The sequence below is a fragment of the Trachypithecus francoisi genome, unplaced genomic scaffold (genome assembly GCF_009764315.1).
Source record: "Trachypithecus francoisi isolate TF-2019V2 unplaced genomic scaffold, Tfra_2.0 Contig01461, whole genome shotgun sequence".
NCBI lineage: Eukaryota > Metazoa > Chordata > Mammalia > Primates > Cercopithecidae > Trachypithecus > Trachypithecus francoisi.
Window position 1 is genome coordinate 11,311,807 of NW_022681433.1, and position 24,859 is coordinate 11,336,665.

Genomic DNA, 24,859 nt, shown 5'->3' on the forward strand with positions numbered 1-24,859 from the left:
GTAAGCTAGTTTTGGGACTTCAGGGGATGACGAAATACAACATAAATGTTGTAATTTGGAGAACGGGGTTTCCTATGGTTAGAATAGTTGCATACTTTCTGGAAAGACTAATATATCCTTAGGCCATGAAGGTCTCTCCCTCTGGGTTCTCTGCCCTCGTGTATGAAAATGCACTTTTTAGACATTAGAAGGACTTTGGGAAAGGCTAGGAGTACAAAAAAGAATTGAACACATGGTCCAGGTGCGGTGGCTCACGCCTGTAATCCCAGCACTTTGGGAGGCCGAGACGGGCAAATCACGAGGTCGGCAGATCGAGACCATCCTGGCTAACACAGTGAAACCCCGTTTCTACTAAAAAATACAAAAAAACTAGCTGGGCATGGTGGTGGGCGCCTGTAGTACCAGCTACTCGGGAAGCTGAGGCAGGAGAATGGCGTGAACCCGGGAGGCGGAGCTTGTAGTGAGCTGAGATTGTGCCACCGCACTCTAGCCTGGGGGACAGAGCGAGACTCTGTCTCAAAAAAAAAAAAAAAAAAGAATTGAACATGGAGGATCCATAAAAATATATGAGATCTGATTAATGACACACATACCTTGGAAAGACCCAGAGACTATTCTTTCCTAGATACACTGATGACATAAATTTTAACTGCCTGTTATCCTAACAAGGAGCAAATCTACTTGAAGGCACAGTTCTCTGCTACCTCAATTTATGTTCTCTCAAAACCATTTTTGTCTCTGGTCTCCCCAGACTGAATACCTTGGAGAGAGTGAAGCAGTTCAACAAAGAGAAAATTAGCATCAAGTGTCTGCCCTGTTTTCTTTTCTCTCTTCCTCTGCCTTCCAGTATTTTATCTGAGAGAAATGACAGTAACATTTCAGTGATTTCCTTTATAAATGTCTGTCATCTGCTAAGATGAGATTACATGGACGTTCCCCTGATTTTCAAAGTAGGTACTGTCATCAGAGCCTGAAAGAATGTCTGCCAAGATCCGTGTGCAGAGGAAGATGAGGTTACACTGACATTTCAAGGTCCTTTCTCACCAAAAGGAGATCGAATAACCTGCTAGAGGCAGGATAATCCTGAATTTCAACTTCCTTTTTCTCCCTAAGAGAAGTGACCAACTGTTCTCATTCACATGTCCTTTGCTGGCTCTCCTTTCTTCATTTTCTTCTCTTTTCTAATGTCTTCTTCTACTCGCTCATTTTATGCCGTGAAATATCATTAACGTGAACTCTACAAATTCAAAATGTGTAGATTATTTGGACAAGCCCTTGAGTTTTTAAATCTTAACTTCAAAAAAAATCTGCTGACTTACAATTTGAATTACTGGTGCTCAGTCTTTAGCACATCACCGTCACCTGAAAGGCTGGACACCTCCTACCCCAATTCAGTGTCAGAGTGTGGGGTGAGACTGGAGAGTATGCATTTCTAACCAGTCCCCAGGTGATACTGGTGCTGCTGCCCTGGGACCCACACACTGACACCACTGATGGAAATAAATAGGAAGGAAAAGGAGGGCAATTTAATCAGTTAATCCAATTGTTTCTAATCTTATCTGCCTATAGAAAAACTGACATGCTTCATTAACTCCAACAAAGTTAACATTTTGTCAGTAAAATATAGTGGAAAGAACACTGAGCTCAGAGTCAAAGGTCTAAGCTCGAATGTGACTCAGTGACTTTAGGGAAGAAACTTGGACAACTGGGTTTCCGTGTCCTTACCTGTTATTCTTAAAAATCCTAGGTTAGATGGGCCTTTCAACTTCTACGATTCTACGAAATATACAAGTATGCAGTGAAAATGTATGAAAACATCATTTGTTCAATATCTCTACAGTGTGAACACTTAAAAATTAATAACTTGCCTTCCCTTAAATTAATATGAATTAGGGAGATTCTATCATCTATCCTCTCTATAGAGTAAAGCTTTACAAATAATCCTGACCTTTCCAGTTGTATCTTCGCTTCTCTGGTTTCATTAAATTTTAAGCCTGGAAACTCCCTAAACTGCAGGCAGACAGTGGGGAAGCCGGTCTTTATTCCTACCTGTAAACTCATGACTTTTGTTTACATTTAAAAAGAAGTGTCCTGAAAGTCTGCCTTGTGTCTAAACTAACCCCATGTTAGGCCTAGTCTCTGTTCTGGGCCATGGAGTAGGTGGACACTGCGGAATAGGTGACATTTGACCCAGGTCTTAAAGGACAGGTAGGATTCTGAAAGGTAGAGAAGAGAAAGGGGCAACTCAGGCAAATGGAACAGCATGGCAGGTACACAGAGGCATGTGCCAAGTGTCTCTTCTCACCCCCTCCTCCTGTCACCCTCCTACCACACATCCCTGGTCTTAGTATATCTGTTCAAATTTGTCTTCAGCAAGGGACTATAGAGTCCTCAAAAACAATACTATCTCTTGTCTTTATCCCAAGCACTTAGCACCATGCACGGCACAATTAAGTAAATAACTGTGCTCACTTAATATTTGTGGACCTGAACCCAACCAATTCTAAAATATAGTATTTGCATAGATGAAGTAAAGAAGAGCATATATGAAAAATTTAATCAACTCTTCAGTCCTATAAAAATGTAGGTTTTAAAATACTTACTAGTATTAGAACTAAGGTCTTAAATGGCAAACCAATGAATGTGAACTTTATTTGGAGGGTCATTGGGAGCCAGTGTGTTTCTGGAAAGAATGCTGATCTCATGTTACTGTGTAAACTGCGAGAAAAAGTGGCTTCTTGGAAGGACAACACAAACTAAAAGATGACTGCACCTACCATAAGAAGACTAATGAAGGTGGGAACCTATCTGGTGTCCGTTAAAACAGAAAAAAAGATCCCACATCTTACACAAACAGACCTGCAACTTGTTATGATGATAAAGGTGCTGAAGAAGTGGTTTTAGAACACTGACTCTAGAAGCTTTCTCAAAATCCCCAGCCTGTAGCAATATATTGGTCAGAGTTCTTGTACCCACACACTGAAAACTATTAGGGATGTATACCTGGGAGTGACACAGTTCTACTCTATCATAGTAATAGAACAGAAATGACTTTGGAATATAACCTGTGACCAGGGGGAACTGTACATTGCCCTGTGACCACATTCACCATGCTTTCAAAACATTAGAGCTAATGTGCATTCATAAGAGACAACGCAGATATAGGACAAGTTAATGTTACCACCATAAGGAAGCAAAATAGCTAATCCAGAAGTAGGTTCGTTCCATAGGAAAACTGTACTAGTTTCTACAGGTCAAGGGAAGAGATAAAACAACCAAATGTAATATGTGGACCTTGTCTGAACCCTAATTTAAGCAAACCAATTGTTAAAAGACTTTTTAGGATTATAAAAAACTTGAGTACGGACTGGATATTAGGTGATAGCAAAGAATTACGGTCAATTTTACTAGATGTGATAATAGCATTGAGGGTAGATGAGAAAATATCTCTATTTCCCAGAATGCATACTGATTATATGGGGTTCAATGAAATGATGTCTACATTTGATTCATAATACTTTAACAAAGAGAAACAAGGGCTAGACACGGTATCTTATACCTCTAACCCCAGCACTTTGGGAGGCCTAGACAGGATGATCACTTGAGGCCAAGAGTTTGAGACCAGTCTGGGCAACACAGTGAGACCCCAACTCTACCAAAAAAAGTTTAAAGGTTAGCTGAGCATGGTAGCGTGCATCTGCAGTCTTAGCTACTGGGAGGCTGAGACGGGAGGGCCGCTTGAGCCCAGGAATTCAAGGATGCATTGAGCTATGATTGCACCACTGCACTCCAGCCTGGGCAACAGAGTGAGACTCTCTCTAAAAAAATTTTTTTTGGCTGGGCACAGTGGCTCATGCTTGTAATCCAAGCACTTTGAGAGGCGGAGACAGGAGGACTGGCTGAGCTCAGGAGTTCGAGACCAGCCTGGGGAACATGGTGAAACCCTATCTCTACTAAAATACAAAAAATCAGTCAGGCGTGGTGGTGGGCGCCTGTAATCCCAGCTACTCAGGAGGCTGAGGCACGAGAACTGCTTGAACCCAGGAGGCGGAGGTCGCAGTGAGCTGAGATTGTGCCACTGCACTCCAGCCTGGGCAATGAAGTAAAACTCTGTCTCAAAAAAAAAAAAAAAAAAAGTATTTTTTTAAATTAGAATGAAAGAATAAAGGTACAAATAAACTAAACATGACTAAATCTTGATAACTGTAGAATTTGAGTGATGGCAATATGTTACATATTATCCTAATTTTTTTCTCCTTTTGGGTTTAACACTTCATAATAAATTTTTTTAAAAGATAAGACTCACTTATAAAAAGTTTCCTATATCTTACAATGGCAGTAATAAAGGAAAGCCGTCTTAGAACCTCAATTTGAAAAATAAATGACTATATTAAAAACGTGAACACCACTGCAATTCAAGTTCGATCACATAGGTTTGAGTAACTGAACTGTCTGCATAACTGAATGTTGGCCTGAGTATTTACATGCATAACCCACAGCAAGGATGAGTGGAGGTGTCATTTACAGAGGCATGTTTTATCATCTGACCTGATTACAGTCCTTTCAGAACTATTTATGCTTCAAAAGACTATGAGTGTGATCAATTAATCAAATCATTAAATAAAGAATTTTCATCAAGACCTTCGTATAAGGCATTCTGCAAAGTTCTGTGGAGAATACGAAAATAGATTTAAAAAGACCGTTTGAAAGATTTTTGAAGTTTAATCTATTCAGTTACACTATACCACCAGGTTGAACAGCCAAAGGCTGAATAGCCAGGTCGAACAGTCAATGGATGAGCACACGAATTTACGAGAGTATTCATTCATTAATTTGTTCATTTATTCACATATTGACTATTTACTGAAGGCCCACTGTACTTGGGGTATTGGGCTATCTGCTGGGGGAACAAAATAGGCATGGCTTGTAGCCTCACACAGCTGACAGTGTGGACGGAGAGAGGCATGGTAGAATAAAAACACACAAGACTATAACTGCAAAGTGAGAAGTGCTACAAAGGCTGCTGCAGGAGAGATGCAGGGGGAACATATCTGTGATTGTGGGGGTTGGGGCAGGACTGTGGGATAGTGACACTCAAGCTGAGAACTAGAAATAACTGATGATAGAGACGGTCAGGGAAACCTTCAAAGTGGAAGAGAACTGGGGCAGAGGGGTTGTAGGAATTTATGAATGGTCGGGGGAATGTCATGATGGCTCACATGCTCGCTCACTTCCTTCTAGGTTTATGAGGGTCTGCTCTGGCCAGCCACTCCTTGGTACTCCCCTCTGCTAACAGTTTGTATCATCTTTACTGTCATCCAGAGTTCTGGCTGCCTCCTGACACATTATATATGCATTTCCTATCTGTCTTCCCCACTACACTTAACTGCAACAAGGTCAAGGAATTTGCTTTATTCCTCCTGTAGCATCACCTTCTAGCATAGCGCTAGGCTTAATACCAAGTACTCAACAAATATTTATTGCTTTAAGGAGTAAGGAAGTGTTAAGATGTAAAAGGTCACGCATTGTCTCCAGCTTAGAAACCTTACATTCAACCTGAGACTCGCATCAGAACTACTAGGAGAGCTCTTTCTGCAACCAAGCAATACTCTGACAAATAAAGCACCAATATGCCCAGGAGTAGAATATTATGTCAAGGATGACAGCATGTCATTTCTGCTGAGAACGTGACTAAGGGTATGTTGGGAATGCCTAGCTGTTGGAATCTTTAAAGCAGAGTTTGTTAAAATGCAGGTTCTGACCCATTACTGGATCATGAAACTAACTTGGTGGGCGCTGACCAGCCTGAATTTGATGAAACAGAGCAGAAAACAGGAGAAGAGAAAATAGCAGATTGGTGGCATCCTGCACAGTGAGGAGGGAAGCACTGTTTCACAAAGCTGTTGTTTTCGGACTCTGTCTGTGTCTACAGATATGTATGTGTGTGAGTTCTGGGTCACAATGCAAAATGTGTTTCTTACTGTGAGTCACGGTCAAAAGGCTCTGGAGGCTGACAAGCTAGTAGTCATTCCCAGACTGTTATCTGGGCATTAGACCAAGCCCTGCCAGAAACGACAAACCAGCTTCTTGAGCGATTTTATAAGAATCATATTTAAGTCAAACACCAAGGGCAAGAGAAGAACACCATGGTGATGTTTTCTGCAGCTGAACTGGCAAGTACATTACACAGGGACCCAACATAAAGGGACACTGAAGTGTATGCAGACTGGACATGGGTGGGGGGGGTCTGCCACAAGGACAGTGCCAGCAACTGCCATCTTTTGACAAATAAACGTCGCAAATTAAAGTTACAGCTGTTCCCCTCCAGGGTCCCCTTGCGGATTACATGATGCAGGGGTGACTTTAAGGATAGTCTAATCTTACAGGTGTCTTTGTTAACATAATATGCATTATACTATAAAATTATATACCTATACACAAGTACAATATACATTATAGTATTCATTCTAACGTATATACACATACATATGTATATACTAACATACATATGCATTATAAAATATATGTGATGATATACATTTCCATTATAAAACATATACGGTAATTATATACAGTTCCAAGACATATAGCAAGCAAAGGCCTTCCAGTACAGTGTTTACAGCAGAAGCTCAATAAACATTTGTTCAATGAGTTAAGTGAATAAGTGAAATCTTTTTCAGTTTTGTTGGTGTTTGATTTGATCAACATGTAAATATTTATTAAATTCTTGGTTCATATGGGCTTATTCATTTAGATACCGGCTCATTTTAAAAAATTTTAGGCTTTATTAAATTCTTAAATGGTTATGGAAATGTACAAAGATGTAAAATTCACTTAATACATGCTCACCAGAAATTTATAATCTGAGATGGCGATAAATCTACCAATTCACAGAAGCAGATTAGTTGCTTCTGATGCCTTTATAGTAAAATTTAATACCTAAAATTTTTACCAACTGTACTATAAAGTTAACTTTACCATAAACTTCATTATGAGCAAGAAAGGCAATGAGTGAAAAAGGAGTCGACATGTTCACGAGACTGTGGGAGTGCTCTGTTCAGCCAAAATACACTAATGGTCAGTAACATCTCCAAGGGATACCATACAATAGAAATATTAAGCATTTCATATGAGTGCTATAATGATGCAACCTTTTCCAAATACCTGGAACCATAAATTTTATCATTTATCTTGTATGCTTGTTATACACTAAAAAAAATTCCTTGGGAGGAAAAAAAAAGTTCTCTAATGCACACTCTACAAACCACAAAAGTAAGAGGTAAAGGAATGACGGACACGAATGTTTTTCCTAGAAACAGAATGCTATCATATGTAAACCTCTAGTAGTTTCATTAGAGATAGTGCAGTGGAATAATTAGCAAGCAACTCAATCTCCCAAGTCTTTAGTAAACAAAATCTTTCTCCTTGATTAGAGCAATATGTTATGCCTTTACCACTTACAAGTTAACTTCTCCTACCTTCACTAAATAAAGTTAAAGAGTGTATATCGAAAATGCATGTAATTAACTCTGTGTCATGGATGTTTCCTCTTACGAGTTTTTTGGAACTGCTGTACAATATTGCTTAAAATGTTATGTTAGAACTAATGTCACTGTGCTATTGTCTGATAAAGGAAGAGCAGTGACATACAATTTAGACCCATTTAATGTTGGTTAACATACGGTGTCCTGTTTTTAAATTTATAAACAGAAAGGAAAAATATTTTATTTTTTACATGTCGAAGAAGGCTAAGCCAAGAATGAAGAAAAAACTGCTTTTAGGCCTATTGCAATGTTTAAAACAAAACAAGGGCATTAACATTACTATTTAGAAGAAATCAAGCACAAATCCTACTTCTACTATAATATTAAATATGATGTGATTAATTATTTTCCAAATATATACTAGCTGTTTTTACAGACCAGCAATTTTACTTCAGTGTCATAACAAATCTTTTAGTGAAAGTTAAGTGCACAGAAAAATTCCATTGTATCATGGCTGCTTGTTCCACAGGCTTGTATACAAAAAGGACATCTTCCCTCCAAAATATTACCAATCTCAAATGTAACACCTCAAGCATTACTCCTGTCTCTGAACAATGGCATTATAAGTAAATCCCCGCATGCAGATGCAACTGCTACCTCCACCCTTATCCAGCAAAACCTTTAGGAGAATCCTCCCACACTCAGCATTTAACAACCAATTAGCCACTCCACACATGTAACAGCCTTTCACACCTACCAAGTCCTTTTATGAAGCTGATCACACAGGATCGTCTCCAACAAGCAGTTGTAATCTCCATGAGCCTGAAAAGAAACCCAAACTGACAGTCTGGAACAGCTATACAGACTATGTTCCAAAGCCAAAACACATAATGATGGGCTCCATGCTCCTGTTGCTCACTGCCACCGTAAGTGTCTCAGCCACAATGCTAGGGCCCTTATATTTTTGGCCCCAGGTGTATTTTTAGTCAGGTGCTAAAGACCTACAGTAGAAGACAAACTAAAACAGGCCTTCCGTCCAGGGCAGACTGTTCATACCAATGGGACAATTTTTAGCTGCACAGTAAGACAGTGACCTACAACTCGCAGAGTGCCCGTATGTCTATATTTATCCACAAGAACATACTATGCTGACAGATTAGTAAAGCTGCTCAAAGCACTCCAGGAACATGAGCCCGACCCACACAGTTTGCCATAAACAGTCCATGCATAGCAAATACACGCGCTGCCCCCCGGATCTAACGGGCTGGGGTTGTGTTCCTGTGACTGAAGAAATGTAGGAGCAAAGATAACACAGGGTGAGTGATAAACTGTTGCTCTGGGAACTAGGGGCTCTTGGCCATGAATACAAACAGCTTTCAACAGCTTATATGCCTACAGACAAAACCAACAGCAGAGAATCTGTATTTGAAGCCAAGAGTCAGCGAGAAACCATACACCCTTAAGGAAAAAGAAACACTGAACATCTGTTGACATAACTTGCAAAGAAAAGTGATTGGATTCAAATCTATAGTTACATGATTTTAAAAGACACAGCCTAAACTGACTTGTTAAAAACTTAATTTATAAAACCAAGATGGAACCAATATTGGAGAATGTTAAGTGTTCTGCCTTCAAAAGAAAACAGGTTTAGGCTAATGAGGAGATTGAGAAGGAAAATGCAAAGTTACTTAAAGACAAAAGTGTAACGAATTGATCTTTCTATGGGCATTATTTCTGAGAGAAGAATTCTATGAGGGTCAGTGAAAATTTATTTCAGCTGTGAAGAGACTGAAACCCAAGTAATTTTCTATTCTTGATTTACTCAGGGTAAATTGAAGGTTTTCTTTAGCCATATAGGTTGTAATTACAAAACAGCATGGAAGGAGAATTGACTGATGAACTGAAACATTTCACAGGAAGAAAGAAAATGTCCAATTTACCAAAATGAACACTTAAAGTGGTTCTGCTGAGCTAAACACCAGCAAAGATGCCCCATGCTACTCCTGCATTTTACACATTCGGGACTTAGAATGCCTTTGTAGAGTTGACAGAGGTGAATATGGGGTATTTGATTTACATTTTACTAAAGGAAGTCAAAACCATTAAAAGACAGTAGTGTGCCTATGGAGGTATCTGTGTACAAACAGAAGAGAGTAAAGTCCTCCTCGCTCTATATATAAGTAGGAATCCAATACAGAATGGAATAATAGACATGGGAGATTCCAAAAGGTGGGAGGGGGGTAAGGGATGAAATACCACCTATTGGGTACAAGGTACACTATTTGGGGGATGGGTACACTGGAAGCCCAGACCATTACTACACAATATCACCATGTAACACAACTGCACCGGCACCCCTAAATCTATAACAAAAAAAGATTAAAGAAAAAGAAAACGGAATTCTGCTTCACTATCTTGTTAGTGTTAATACTATATTGTCTCTATTTTTCTTTTCTTTTTTTTTTTTTTGCTTCCTAAGTTTCTGAGACAGTAGTACACAGATCTGTGAATGTCATTGTAGAAGTCTACAATTTCCCCTTTTAATTCTGTCAAAAGTAGTCAGGTTCAAATAAATCCATGTTGATTATAAACAAATAAATAAATAAATTGGAGTCCAGACCGACTGAAAATTTGCACTTTGTCATACTCAAGTCTCCAGTGCTATTATTAGACTAACCTCTCAAATGATGTGACTGTCATTCAACTAAAAGAACATTACTTAAAACAGCCTTGTAGGAATACGAAAAAAAAAAGTATCCTCTTCTTTCCTACCTTTTATAGATACTAAGGGAAGTGAAGGGAAAAAAACGTAGAAAAGGGAGCTAACATTTGAGAGAAGGAGGACTGATCTTGATTCTGATCCTGTTAGGCACTTTCCATGTATCATTTCACTAAGTCCTCACAGTAACCTTATAAGGTAAGCATTACCATCTACATTTCAGAGTCAATGAAAAATAACAAAAATAAGCTTGCTCAGCGTCATTCAAATACAGGTTTATCAGACTCCAGTGTCACTACATTTATTAATTTTTATTCTAGGGCTTTCCTTAATATGATTGGGACTTCTAAACAATGGCAACCTTAGAGTATTTGTCTTTGTATACATTTAAGAGATGCCTCAAATAATGTATACATATTTTTTTACCCAGATATTCTGCATATCCAAACATAGCTGAATTCCAGAGTGCAGTCACCTTTGGTGTCCTCCACCTCACCTGACTATCCCCACTTAAAGCCCATGTTCTCCTACATTAGACATAATCTTGTCCCTCCGTCGAATGTATGTTAAATCAAAAGCAAAAAATCTTGGACAGGTGAAGGATCCTAAGGTCAGGCATACTGACAGTGTAAGTGACAGCTGTCAGCTGATGGCAGATATTAATAGAAAAATCAGAAAACAAAAGCACAAAGCAGACATAAAACTGAGAAAGGAAAGCAGCCTACAGATATTTTAGTATAGAAAGATAATGCCCTTCACATTTCAAAAGCCCAGAACGTATCCATATATTATAAAATCTCAAATAATTAACATATTCACTGATGATCTGAGTTCATTTAGATGTGGTTAAATTATGATAGCATTTTATGCCACAGATACAAACAGAGATAGTAAAATATTTTTTAGAAAAAAACTTTATTCAAAATTATTAAAATGATTTGTTATTTCCAGGGCTAACCCTCATGATTAGGATGAGTTTACTTATAGATTGTTGGTTTCCTGATGATTCTAAAAAAAAGTCATATTTTAAACTATAATGTAATCTAAATTTAATAAATAAAATAAACTGGATTGTTGACTTAATTGATAGTTTTGTAACAACCCTCAAATATTAATTGAATGAATGACTTTAAAGTTGATGCTTCCTTTTTCTTTAACAGTCTAATATTCATAAAAGTTTCCTTTCTGCTTCTCTATGTACTGATGGCATGACTGCAAATATTTTTAAGTGCAAATGAAAGTTGAACCCAGTGCTTCTACCTTCACGGGCTTAGAATCTGCAAGGAAGGAAGTTCCTGAGTCTGTTTAGTTTACTTGTTGCTTCTGGGAGGACTGCTCTTAGGCTACTGGCCAACCAATAGCTACTTATTAGCATAAATGTTAGATCATACAACTACTCTCATTAAATGTAGTCTACTAGGCCTGGCATGGTGGCTCATGCCTGTAATCCCAGCCCTTTGGGAGGCGGAGGTGGGTGGATCACCTGAGGTCAGGAATTTGAGACCAGCCTGGCCAACATGGTGAAAGCCTGTCTCTACTAAAAATACAAAATTAGCTGGGCGTGGTGGTGCACGCCTGTAATCGCAGCTACCTGGGAGGCTGAGGCAGGAGAATCACTTGAACATGGGGGGCGGAGGTTACAGTGAGCTGAGATCCTGCCACTGCATTCCAGCCTGGGTGACAGAGTGAGAGTCTGTCTCAAAAAAAATAAAAAATAAAAAAAAAGTAAAATAAATGTAGCCTACTGGACTCTATCCACCTACTTTACTGTATAGTCTCCCTACTCTATTTTATTATGAGAAGCAAGAAATAACCTTTGCACACCAAATCAAGAATTTTTTTCCAACTTAAAGGAAAAGTCACCATTTAAAATGATCATATTGTAACCCTACCTATTTCATTCAAAACTCTGAAGTGAGAGGATACATATGCTGATGATGATTCCTATTTTTTTCATCATTGTTCTTATAAACCCAACATTTCTCTAAACTGAGGTATTAGAACCAGTTTTTGACAATATTCAGTGAAATATTTCAGTAATAAAATGGTTACATTTTATTTGTATGAGATACATACATGTTACTCTTCCTAGAAATCTAGTAAATACAAGAGTTAAAATATTAACAATGGATGCCAGTGCCAAAAGGATTATGTATTTTCACTATTTTTCAGTGATACAACATACTACAGAATATGTTCATTCACTTGTATTAACAAAACTTTCAGAGACAAGGAGCCTTTGAGGCTGTGTTAAGGGAGGAACCAAATGGAGCACAACATAAGCAACCATCACCTGCAGCCTGGCCTCTTCCCTGTGGAAACCATAATAAGGGCAGGGAATCCATAAAAGATAATGTGTCATTGTGCTGGGAAGTACTGGCTATGAAATAGGCTTATAGTTGTAGGTAGCATTTGCCAGGCATGTCATTACCTAAAGACATATCTAGCAAACCAATGCAACCTGAAAATGTGTATTAGGGCCACTAGGAAAATACTGGCTTGTTTTGGCACAGGGTACCTCTGACAGCAAGCTACTGGTGAAGCAGCATTCTACTAACCAGGTGTATGGTGCTTATTTGGCACAGACTGTGTGAACCTATACAGAGGCTCACTTTAAACCTCCAAAGGTTACCCATTCTCTGATAAATGACCGGGTATATTCCTTTTTTTTTTAGATGGAATCTCGCTCTGTTGCCAGGCTGGAGTGCAGTGATGCGACCTCAGCTCACTGCAACTTCCACCTCCCGGGTTCCAGCGATTCTCCTGCCTCAGCTTCCCAAGTAGCTGGGACTACAGGCGTCCGCCACCACATCCAGCTAATTTTTGTATTTTTAGTAGAGACGGGGTTTCACCATATTGGCCAGGCTGGTCTCAATTTCCCGACCATGTGATCCACCCGCCTCGGCCTCCCAAAGTGCTGGGATTACAGGCGTGAGCCACTGCGCCCAGCCTACCAGGTATATTCTTAAACCCAACCTTGGAAAGAAAAATCAGAAGGGATTCTATGTTAATGAGAAATATTCCGGAAGGCATACTAACTTAAATGTATTAGAAGTACACTAAATGTTCTTTTTCCAATAAGTTTTCCTGATTTCTATTACTCAGCTTATAGGTACCACCCAGTTCCATATGTGTAATTTCTCACTTGATCTTTCTGTTACCCTCAGTCTTTTAATTACACTGTTTTGGAGGATTATCGCACAGGTTCTGTTTCTTGAGTTGAACTCACTTATTTTTTTGGAGAGGGGTCTGACAAAAGCCCAAAGTTTACCCAAAGATGGAGAGAGCTTTATAAAATGTACAGACTCAATGGCCTCAGGAAGACCTATAGAATTTGAACCCCTGGCAAGGCTAGAATTTGTCTTTTTAATGGTTCCATAAGTGATTCCAATGTGTACCCAGGTTTGGAAGCTACTTATGGCCCTTGGGAATATTCAATAATAAATGAGAACAGAGTATTCAGTAAACCAATCCTCCCAGGCAGAGAAATGCATAGGAGGGTTTAAAATAGTTTCCATTTTAGGCCAGGCATGGTGGCTCATTCCTGTAATCCCACCACTTCGGGAGGTCGAGGTGGGAGATTCACTTGAGTCCAGGAGTTTGAGACCAGCCTGGGCAACATGGCAAAACCCCATCTCTACAAAAACCACAAACATTAGCTGGGCATGGTGGTATACACCTGTGGGCCCAGCTACTCAGGACACTGAGGTGGGAGGATGGCTTAACCCCAGGAGGGAGGCTGGAGGGAGCTATGATCACACCACTGCACTCCAGCCTGGGCGACACAAGACTCTGTCTCTAAATAAAGAAGTAAATAATAAAATAAAGAAATGAATAATAAAACAGAGCCATCTAGCTGGTTGGTAACCTTGTATCTATAACTCAAAACATAATGAAGAATCAGGAAGTTAACCCAAAGAACTTGGGGTGTGCTTTTGCTGTCCTTCTTTTCTTTCTTACCGTTAAACAGCCTCAGGGGTTCCATTTCTCTGCTCCAAATAGGTGTCAGAAATCCATGTCCTCGATATACATAGACTAATGCAAGGTCTAACTTCAAGCCTAACTCTTACTTACAACCCAAGCAAGGTTTATTTATTTATTTATTTTGGTCTAGTTTTTAAACTCCCAGCAAATTGAGTGCAGAAAATCAAAAGACAAGATGCAAAAAAAAAAAAAAAAAAAAACCACTTGATAAATGCATAAATTCTACAAAGCATTTACACAATTAACAACAACAAAGTAAGTGGTGCCATTTAGTTAGTATACCTCCCAGAATTCCTTCACAGTCGCTGTGAACACTTCCTGAATAGTTGTACAGAACAACAAAAAAAAGGGGGTGTGTTCAAGATGACATCCTGTTAACAGTAAAGGATAAACACTTCTGCAGGGTTTCCATAGTTTCGTTCAAAACATCTAAAAACTTAAAAAACTTAACCTGACAATGGGAGTTCAGCTGAGTGACTTGCTCACTAGAGGCACAGTTAGAATGAAAGTAAACAACTATTTTCATTTAAGAAAGCATCTTTTATTATTTCATTTTTATTTTTTTGAGACAGAGTCTCACTCAGTTGCCCAGGCTGCAGTGCAGTGGTATGATCTTGGCTCATTGCAACCTGTGCCTCCCCCTCCTAGGTTCAAGTGATTTTCCTGCCTCAGCCTCCTGAGTAGCTGGGATTACAGGTGTGTGTCACCATGCCCAGCTAATTTTCTTTTATTTTTAGTAGAGGCGGAGTTTCACCATGTTGGCCAGGCTGGTCTCAAACTCCTGACCTCAGGTGATCCACCCACCTGGCCTCCCAAAGTGCTGGGATTACAGGCGTGAGCCACTGTGCCCGACCAGAAAGCATCTTTTAAACAAAGATTACGAGTTAGTTTATCTAATCTCATTACATCATGCCACATCATGGTGAATGAAGAGACAAGAGAGGGCAGTAATGGACTTTCAGTATTCTCTCATGAAAGTGGTTTGGCTGATTGTTGCTGGATGTTCTTTGTTCCTATATTTCTAAGTGGCAACTGAGGATAGATTTCAAATGTTTATGGAAAGGAGTGGCAGTTTTTGGGGGCATCTGAGTAGAGATGCTGTTTTTGACAGCAATTTAAGTGCCAAAATTTGCAAAGGCGCATGTTCCAGAGTGGGGCTTATTAAATACAGTGTATGGGAGGCCATAGGTTTGGACTGAGATGCTACCCTAGGCCCAAGAGACCAGACCAAACCAGAATGGAAGTTCTGACTGGTCTTTAGAACATTAACTTTTCCCATGAAGTATGTTAATTCCAATGAAATGGTTAATGCCAGGAGTTCAGAGAATTGGCTCATATATATATATATTTTTTTAAGAAGGCATACAGAATTCAACACTAAGAACTGAATATACTGAATCTTAGAAAACCATTCAGCTAAGTATCCCATAGTCAATAGCACCCAGTGCTTGTGAATCATCTTTACTGGTTTTATTTAGAAACAAACCCAAAGGAGAAATGTACACACAGAAATGTCTGTAGTAGGAGCATCACTATTTTGGAGGTTATACAGTAATGGTTGTTTTTCTGCTAAGTTTTGCCTTTAAAAGTGCGGTGAAGGAGCACAGAGAAGGCACAGAGCCACACAACCTTTTACTACTAAGGTCTCTTTGCCTAATATCCTCATCCCCACAACCCTGTTCTACCCAAGAAGGATTCTTTGAGACAACCTAGTCTACCTCATGTGCTTTTCCAAATTTTACCATGCATTTTGAGTTGATGATATGTTTGAGAATTTAAAAATATAGCCCAAGAAAGGACCCTCCTTCAGAGAAGACTCTAAATGTCCAAAGTGCATCAGGGACGCACTTGTACTTAAATGAGGCCAAGTATGGACTCTGGCATTATGAACCTGTAAGCCCGTGTTCATAGGCTGATGCTGCCATTAACAAGCCGTGGGACCTTGGAAAACTAACACAGTCTGAGACCCAGACGGTTCGTCTGCAAAGACGATGGAGTCAGGTGCATACATGAAGAAACAGCAATTGTCCTGCAGCATGTTAACAGTATCTATACATTCTTTAGGCCAAGTAACCTAGAGAGCTTCATTCAAAGGGCATGTCATAAATCTAGCTGACCTCGTGATCTGCCCGTCTCAGCCTCCAAAAGTGAAGGTCAGGAGATTGAGACCATCTGGCTAACACGGTGAAACCCCATCTCTACTAAAACTACAAAAAATTAGCCAGGCGTGGTGGCGGGTGCCTGTAGTCCCAGCTGCTCGGGAGGCTGAGGCAGGAGAATAGCATGAACCTGGGAGGTAGAGCTTGCAGTGAGCCGAGATTGCACCACTGCACTCCAGCCTGGGCGACAGAGCGAGACTCCGTCTCAAAAAAAAAAAAAGAAGCCATTACTAAGCATAGTCGGTAAGAGACAACTCCTAAAATAAAATCCAGTCTTAGAATGTCATTATTTTATATTATAAAATAACTATTCTGTCTAAGTCTGGGACTTCCTGAGAAAACAATTTGAAATAGTTCTACCTTTGTGGTCTAATACAGTAGCTATTAGCCACATACGGCTGCTTAGCCCTTGAAATGTGTTCACTTTTACTAAGGAACTTAATTTTTTGTTTTTTTTTTGAGATGGAGCCTCACTTTGTTACCCAGGCTGGAGTGCAGTGGTGTGATCTCAGCTCATTGCAACCTCCGCCTCCCACGTTCAAGCGATTCTTCTGCCTCAGCCTCCTAAGTAGCTAGGACTCCAGGCCCACACCACCACACCCGGCTAATTTTTTTACTTTTAGTAGAGACAGGGTTTCACCATGTTGGCCAGCCTGGTCTTGAACTCCTGACATTAGGTGATCCGCCTCCCTCAGCCTCCCAAAGTGCTGAGATTACAGGCACTAGCCACTGTGCCCAGCCAGAAACTTAATTTTTATTTTTATTGCAATTAATTTAAATTCAAACGTAAAAACTGACACTTGGTTCAGTTATTGGAAATGTTTTCAGTATGTTTGGACAAATCTGCATATATGAAAGTACTTTTTCAACTATAAATTTTATTAAATCCAAATACAGATCAAGTGTTTTGGATAAATTTGGTGTTCAAATTTAAATATGTTGATGGTGTAAAATACATTCTGAATTCCTCAAAAAAAGAAGGTAAAATATTTTACAAATAGTTATGCTGATTACATGTTGAAATAACATTTTAGATATATTGAATTAGATAAAATAAGTTACGAAAATTTCAATGCTTTTAAGCTTAATGTCGCTACTACAAAACTTAGAATTACATGCGTGCCTGGTATTGCATTGGGCACACTGCTTTAGACCAATTAATGCTTTTTATAAAACTTAGACACACAGGGAATAATTTTCAGATACACATGGAAATCTATTCAGACAAAGCTACAGTGTTGTGTCTTTATAAATTAGTAAATGCATGTAGTCATATATATTCACAAATAAGTTATTAGAAATACTGATTTATTGATTCAATAACATTTATTGATCACTTCAAAAAGTATCAGGCCAGGTGAGACTGGGAGGTGGTCACCTTTATGTCCACTCTATAGAAGAGAACACTAAGTAATTTGTCAAAGACAGCACACTCAATAAATGCCAGGAAAAAGGACTAGAATATAGCTTTTCCACCTCTGGAGTTTGTACTCTTCCTGCTATACCAGACTGCCTCCTAGAAGTTGAGAGGCAAAAGATCATAAAAGAGATTTCTGATATTAAATACTTCCATATGGCGCCCAAATCTATTACAAAACCAAACGTATAAAACTGACTAGGAAAAAATTTTTTAAACATCTTAATCTTTCTAGTTGTAACCACATCATCCACATTATGATTGATCACACATTGTGTTGTGCTAGCTCCTCTACTGACATCTTCATTCTTTCTGAATATCACATGGATTTCCACCTTGCCTGCTTCTTTGTAGAAAGCACCTCATACTTTGCAAATTACCATTGCTTCTGCTGCAGTGTTTTGTACACCGTGGGTACTCAATGAATATTGGTTGATTTGTTGAAATCTTTAATTTTTTAAAACCACATCCATATGAGAAAAAAAGCTAGCAAAACTGAATTGAAAAATTGTGATTTCCTGATACAAATTTGCATTAGCAAAACCACTGTTTTGACAGTACTACTACAGCAGAATCATTTACATATTGTAAATAGTGTATACTGGTCTCACAGAGTTAGCATCCATCTGAAAACTCAAGAGTAATTCGGGCGATGGGGAAAATAAGCTCAATATTTAAGCAGAAAGCTAAACTGGCAAATGTTTGTAGGGTTTTTTGTTGGGCTTCTTTTTCATTCCGGTAGGTAGTCCTTTAATTCCCTTCCATCTGCTCTTGCCAGCCGTTTCACCACTCCCTTCCTCTGCTTCTTCCTCTCCCAACTACACACTTTTTGCTTGACATGTCTTTTCCCTCAATCCTGCCAACCCATCTTCTCCTTCAAAGACCTTGTAAAGATCCCACTTATACCACAAAACCTCCCTTAACCAAATAAAAAGGAAACGGTCATTTTCCTCACCCAACTACATCCTGGGATAAAATAATTTTGAGCTCCCGAATCAGAAGGAAATGGAAATAGTTTAAGTATGTATCTACATGAATGGAGTTTTATGGCTGTATAACCTCTCAGATTATTACCTCTGTTCTCAACCGTATTGGTACTGATTTGTTTCTTTGAACAATCCTCATTGTTGCTTTACAGAGTCTGTTGACATGTTATGTTGTAAGGGTCTTCCTAAAATGCTGTATGTGGTGGATATAATTAAAATTTAATTTTAGGTCTCTTTATTTTACAATATTCATTCAGAGAACTGAGAGTGCACAAGATAGCACAGGTGTAAGGTTTACAACCTGTTGTTTCATTATGAAGAGGTAGGTGCACCTCTGTCTACCTTTCTTATGTGATGACTGATGTGATGCCATTACATAATAATTGTCACCAGAGTACTCTGTAGCATTCTGAAGTAGTCAGTGTCATGCCCTGTCAGCCCATAATGTTAACACGACTGCTAAAACTTCCTCACATAAAGGTGGGGAGGAGGCATTGGGAGAATCTGATCCAACTAGCCTAATGGGATAGAGTTTGATGTGACGTAAGAACAGAGCAAAATATGCTTTCAAAAATTCTTCTAAGACTAGGAGACATTTTCTCCTAGAAGGGTTTATTATGCAACTATACATGGCCCGGGAAAGCACACTGCTCTCCCTGAAGGACAGAAAGGAAGGTAAAACAAATGCTAATGCCTCTGTGTCACTGCAGGACCAAGCCGTAGATAATTCTGAACATAATAAAAGCAGTTGACAGAGATCATCTTGAACTTGTTTCTTAGGAGGTGCTATCTTTGGGAACTTTCATGATGCCTTTGTTTTCTATGAAAATTACACGACATTTTTCTGAGATTGTCATATGTAAAAAGTAGTTAGACAACTTGGATGAATTGATACTCTAAAACTATCCCAAAGTAATCCAACAGGCTATGCAGTATCCATTAGGAATCTGTTTGACATTTAAATGGTTTAAGGTCATGTGGTCATCTAAAATGTGTATTTCCTTGAAAAACAAAACCTAAGAAAATCTCTGCCAATCTATAACCTAGGAATAACTATAAAATGAATGTAACAGGGGCTTCACATAGCAGCTATACAACACCACTGTGTTAATTTGATGTATTAAATCAATTGAGCATTGTCAAGAGAGAACCCCACCATCACCTTTTACCCTCAACACAAATATTCTATTTCAAGAGCATATTTTCTAGCCTAAGTATAATATTAAAACACTGTTCATCAAATAATTGCTTCTGCCTATTTTTTTTTTAAAGCAGCTTGCTTGAGCTACATAATCATGCATGTTTCTATCATACATTAAAATGAAACACAGGCTGGACCCAGGGAAGATACCAAACTCTGACAATTCTACCCCAGACAATTGGCTTGAATCTGTTCCCTTCTATCCAACTCCTCTGCTACTACTTTATTTTAAGTCCTTGTTGTCTCTTTCCTGGGCCATCCTCGCAGTGACTGGCTCTACCTCCATTCTCAGTCCAGAGGCCCCGAATTTGCTAGGATGTGATCATGCTGTTCCCTGCTTAAAAACCTATGGGGTTGCCCAGTGCTTTCACAGTAAGCCCACACCTTTCAGAAGATCCTTCCATGCTCCCTGTCATCTCACCCAACTTGCCTTTGTATCCACCATCTGTCACTCTTTCAGGGACCTTGGGATCCAGTTGTCATTCCCTCAGGCACCTCCCCAACTCCCTGCAATTGCTCATGCTCTTCCCTCTGCCTTTACCCCTCTTCTCTATAACATTCTTCATATTCAAATGTCACAGCCTCTGTGGAACTATCCCTCAGCTTCTTCCCTCCCTCTTAAAATGATGAATCACTTCCTTCTCTACATGATTATTTAGGTCAGTGTCCCTAGGTCCCAGTACAATGCCTGGCATGGGCAGAGCCCCTATTTCTGATCTGTTGCAACTTCCTTATACCTTCCCTTTCATCAAAGTAGGCTGTCTTTGACTGTGAAGCCCAGAGAAGGCAGGAGCTGGACCTGCTGAATCACTGTGTACTCTACGTACCACAGTACCCTACACACGTAAGCATTTAATAATTGGTAAGAAGGGAAAGGGAGGACTATTGATTCGCTCTCAGGTACTTTCTGAAGCTTATTCAGGCATGTCCAATTTGAGCAGCTATTTAAGTACATGCACCTTAATCATGAAGATAAAATCTTTACATTCAGATTACTTTTTCTAGAAAGGCCATCAGTGTCTCCAAATAAATATGAAACAACAGCATTCCCCACATGGAAAAAGACCTTGTGAGTAAATAATTACATTAGCTCAGTAGACTTCATTGAGCATGGTTTCCTTCCAATTTGGCAAAAGTGGCTAGAAGGTTTAAAAGTAAGTCAAATCCTTGTAACATAAATGACATTTAGGTAAATGTAGGAAAAAGTTAGTATTTTCACAGAGAGCAATCCTTGACAGTGCTGAATGATTTAAAAATAAACACACAATTTCTCTCTGAAATGTTTCCTCAAGTTGGCTGACCATTATACAAATAAAACATTATTTCACTCTACACTTTTCATTTCATGGACATATCTGCCCAGAGTTCTGTGAACACAATGGTACAATTTAGCTTGTTGAACTCACTCAAAAAAAAAAAAAAAACAACAGGTGTGGGTTACAGAGGAAAGAGACTTTATAGCTAAGATTAGATGCTGAGTTCCTGCTTGGAATAAAAGATAGATTTTTGATCCCAGAAGACGAAACACTGTTACTGCTTGCTGGGTGCTCATCCACTGATGGGAGACATGCTGGCAAAGTTTAGCCACAGACCTCCAACACCCACTCAAGTGATTTTATTCACTCAGTTAATATTTAACAGATTATTCACAAGAGCCAATGTGCCCTAAGATGTGCTGGAGAGTAGAAAAATGAAAAGATGGTTGATTCTTAGCCATGGAGGGACTCAGACAGGCAAAGTGGTTACACAATGCCACTGTTGCTACAATGGAAGTATGTAGAAAGGGTAGGGGAAAGGGAAGTGGATATGGGTCCATCAGAGTGACACTGAAACTCATACACAGGATAAGAGTTTGGTCCAGATCCAAAAATCTCACGCTTCAGGTTTAATTCATGTAAATGCTCACAGAAAAAGCTGCAACTGGGCCGAGTGTGGTGGCTCACACCTGTAATCCCAGCACTTTGGGAGGCCGAAGCAGTCAGATCATCTGAGGTCAGGAGTTCGAGAACAGCCTGGTTAACATGGTGAAATCCTGTTTCTACTAAATACACAAAAAACTAGCCAGGAGTGGTGGCACGTGCTTGTAATTCCAGCTACTTGGGAGACAGAGGCAGGAGAATCGCTCGAACCCAGGAGGTGGAGATTGCAGTGAGCCGAGACCATGCCATTGCACTCCAGCCAGGGCAACAAGAGCGAAACTCTGTCTCAACAAAAAAAGAAAAAAAAAGAAAAGAAAAGAAAAGAAAAAAAGAAAAAGGAACAAGAAAATGCTGCAACTGTAGCATACGCTAATGTCTTGTTATATTTTCAGCCACCATACATAGCTCTGAATTTAGAAGGAACACATTACATCTTAGACATCTTTAGATGGTTAATTTTCTGAAGTTCCAGAAATGTACTTTGCTACCAAAATGTCCTCTCTAGGGAGTGGTAAAGTTCAGATCCTCAAGTCAAGAAGATGTCACAAAAAAGCTCCAAGACTCTTTGGTTCCTGGTCATACTGTCCTGGCAATGAGCCAACATGACAAAACCATTAACTTACAGAGGGATTTAGACAAGCATTAATTAGGCAAATTACTAATAACAATGGCTACCATTTATTTGAGCAAGTACAATAGTGAATATGCTAACTACTTCATAAATGTCAACTCCTTTAATTGTTATGGCTCTATGAGTAGGTATACATAGATAAACATATTTATTTAAAGAAATATACATGATTATGTAGCACTATATATATATATATATACCCCCTATATATCTCATACATATCAGGTAGAGTCTCTTTTTTAGGAATCAGAATTTAAGTAACTTGCTCAAGGTCACATAGCAAGTGTGTGGCTAAGGCAAAGCACATGATCGTAACAGTCCCAAATCACATAGAAAAAAAACCCTTGTTTAGTCAAAAATAAATCAAATGAGCCTATATAATTTCTTTCTATATTTTGTATTACATAAAAATCAATGAATCTCGTGGTCAAAAAGGCAGAAAAATTTTAAAAGACAAAAACAACGTAAAACATCATGGCTTCTCCATGTAGAGAAAGATCCAAGATTAAGAACAACAATTCTGTGTTGCTTTGCAGTGTGGGTATTGAACCTTTCCTTACATGGAAACACAATGAAGAACTAGGTTTGCATAAAGGGCCTTTTATCTTTGTGTCATGTGACCAGTGTTGCATCATTTTCCTCTGTAGCAGGATTCAGTGAAGAGTGTAATTCACTTCTGTTTTCAGCAAGAAAAAATAAAAGCAAGTTAACACAAACGGGCTGATACTCCTCACTGACTCTTCCGGACTGTGTTAACTTTCCACTTAAAGTAGAGGAGATGGAGGCTTGGTCTCAACTTCGGAGCTCACATAACTTTGCCAGCCCCAGCAGCATTAGGCTCAGGTAGATCTTTTGGCATTAACTTAGCACTGTCCACAAAGAACATAGATTCTAAACTTCTGTCTCTTGTGTGGGACAACAGCAAAAACTTCAGGAAAACACAGAGCTGAATAAATCAGCTGAGTTGTCATCTTTCAGTATAAAACACAGGCCAGTCAGACATAGACTGAAATGGGGAGGGATGTCCCAGGAACAGTATCAACAATTTATCTCTATCCTTTTCCCAGAGACTGAAGAGCATTTTCATTCTCCTGGCCCAAGAAGTGACAGTCTCTTAGTCACTCCCTAAAACAAGGGCCTTGTCTGGCAGAACAATATGATATTTAATGAGCTCATTGGGCCAGTTTGATGGCTGTTGTTTTGTGTACGAGGGACACTTGAGAACTGTTGAGTGGGTCTTCCATCACTGGAGTGTGTACACTTCATGAGTAGTAGTATCTTCTGCCTGAGCTCACTTAATATATTAACCAGAGCATTATACTTAGCTTTTGGTCTTAACTTTCAGCAAGCCTTTTCTCAATTTCTACGTTACGCCTTGTCAAATCTAGCCTGTTTAAATCTCGCCAGCATAAAAATGTAGAGTAGCAGATGTTATTCCTTTTAACTTAATTGTGTTTGTAGTACCACAGTAATACTCCTACCTCATCTCTGGCCAATGACTGTGACTAATATTCCAAGGATATCATTGGTATTTATATTACAGGCTACAGGTCAAAGACGCAGTCCATCTCTGCATCCCACAGAACTCTTGAACCTACCAAAACAAATGGTTTGGATATATATCGTCAATGAAATTAATTCAGATGGTGACTCCCAGTTCACGATGGTATTTTAATTATTCAGTGAGCTTGCAACCATTGACACCAAAAGCATTTGTCATGCAATCCCTGCCTATGGAAGCTGATGCACAATTACAAGAGTAAAAAGGTGAAGATCAGTGCTCAAAGCTATGGGAAGGACTTCCAGGAAAGACTGTCCTGGAAAGGCAGTAGCAGCAGATAGCCAGTGAGAAGGAATTGTGAGTATTCCAGATGGGAGGTGATGCAGACCTGGAACCAGGCCTTGGCAGAGGTGATGGTGACGAAGGTCCAGATGTGGGAGATGTCATTCGAGGAGGAAAACAAGACAAGTTTTAGCAGCAATTTGGATGAACAATAATGAAGGGTTGAAAACAAGTCTAGTTTCTTGCCTAGGACTGACTAATAGTGAAATTCAGCAGGACTGATGAGGAACTAATTCCTATAAGGGTCCTGGAGGAGAGAGATGAAGTCACAGGTTCAGCAGGTTGATAAGAAAATATCCTATTTTGGAGATATATATCAGCAATATAGGGAAAAAATTAGTGAAAATTGGCCTTAGGGGTCAACAGGTATAATAATGTACAAATAACAGTCACTCTTACATATACACAATTAACATTTCATGGGATTGATTACTGGTCATATTTTACTGCAATTATTGACTTACATAGATCTTTTTCACTTGACACTCTTCTTTTAAGGGCAGGAACTTGGCTCAA

The 24,859-nt window shown here is 39.2% G+C and overlaps 1 protein-coding gene across 6 annotated transcripts in view; it reads right to left on the bottom strand.

The window, feature by feature from the left end:
• FRY (FRY microtubule binding protein) overlaps positions 1 to 24,859 on the bottom strand; it is a 270,718-nt gene that overhangs the window by 231,778 nt on the left and 14,081 nt on the right. Inside the window, exon 1 of one of the 6 annotated variants that reach the window (XM_033235748.1) lies at positions 8,242 to 8,362. The exons of the other annotated variants lie outside the window; for them this stretch is intronic. Within the exon in view, the coding sequence (XP_033091639.1) occupies positions 8,242 to 8,302 (61 nt within the window). The 5' untranslated portion in view covers positions 8,303 to 8,362. Of the gene's footprint in view, positions 1 to 8,241; positions 8,363 to 24,859 lie in introns of those variants that run through there. 6 annotated transcript variants of the gene reach the window in all.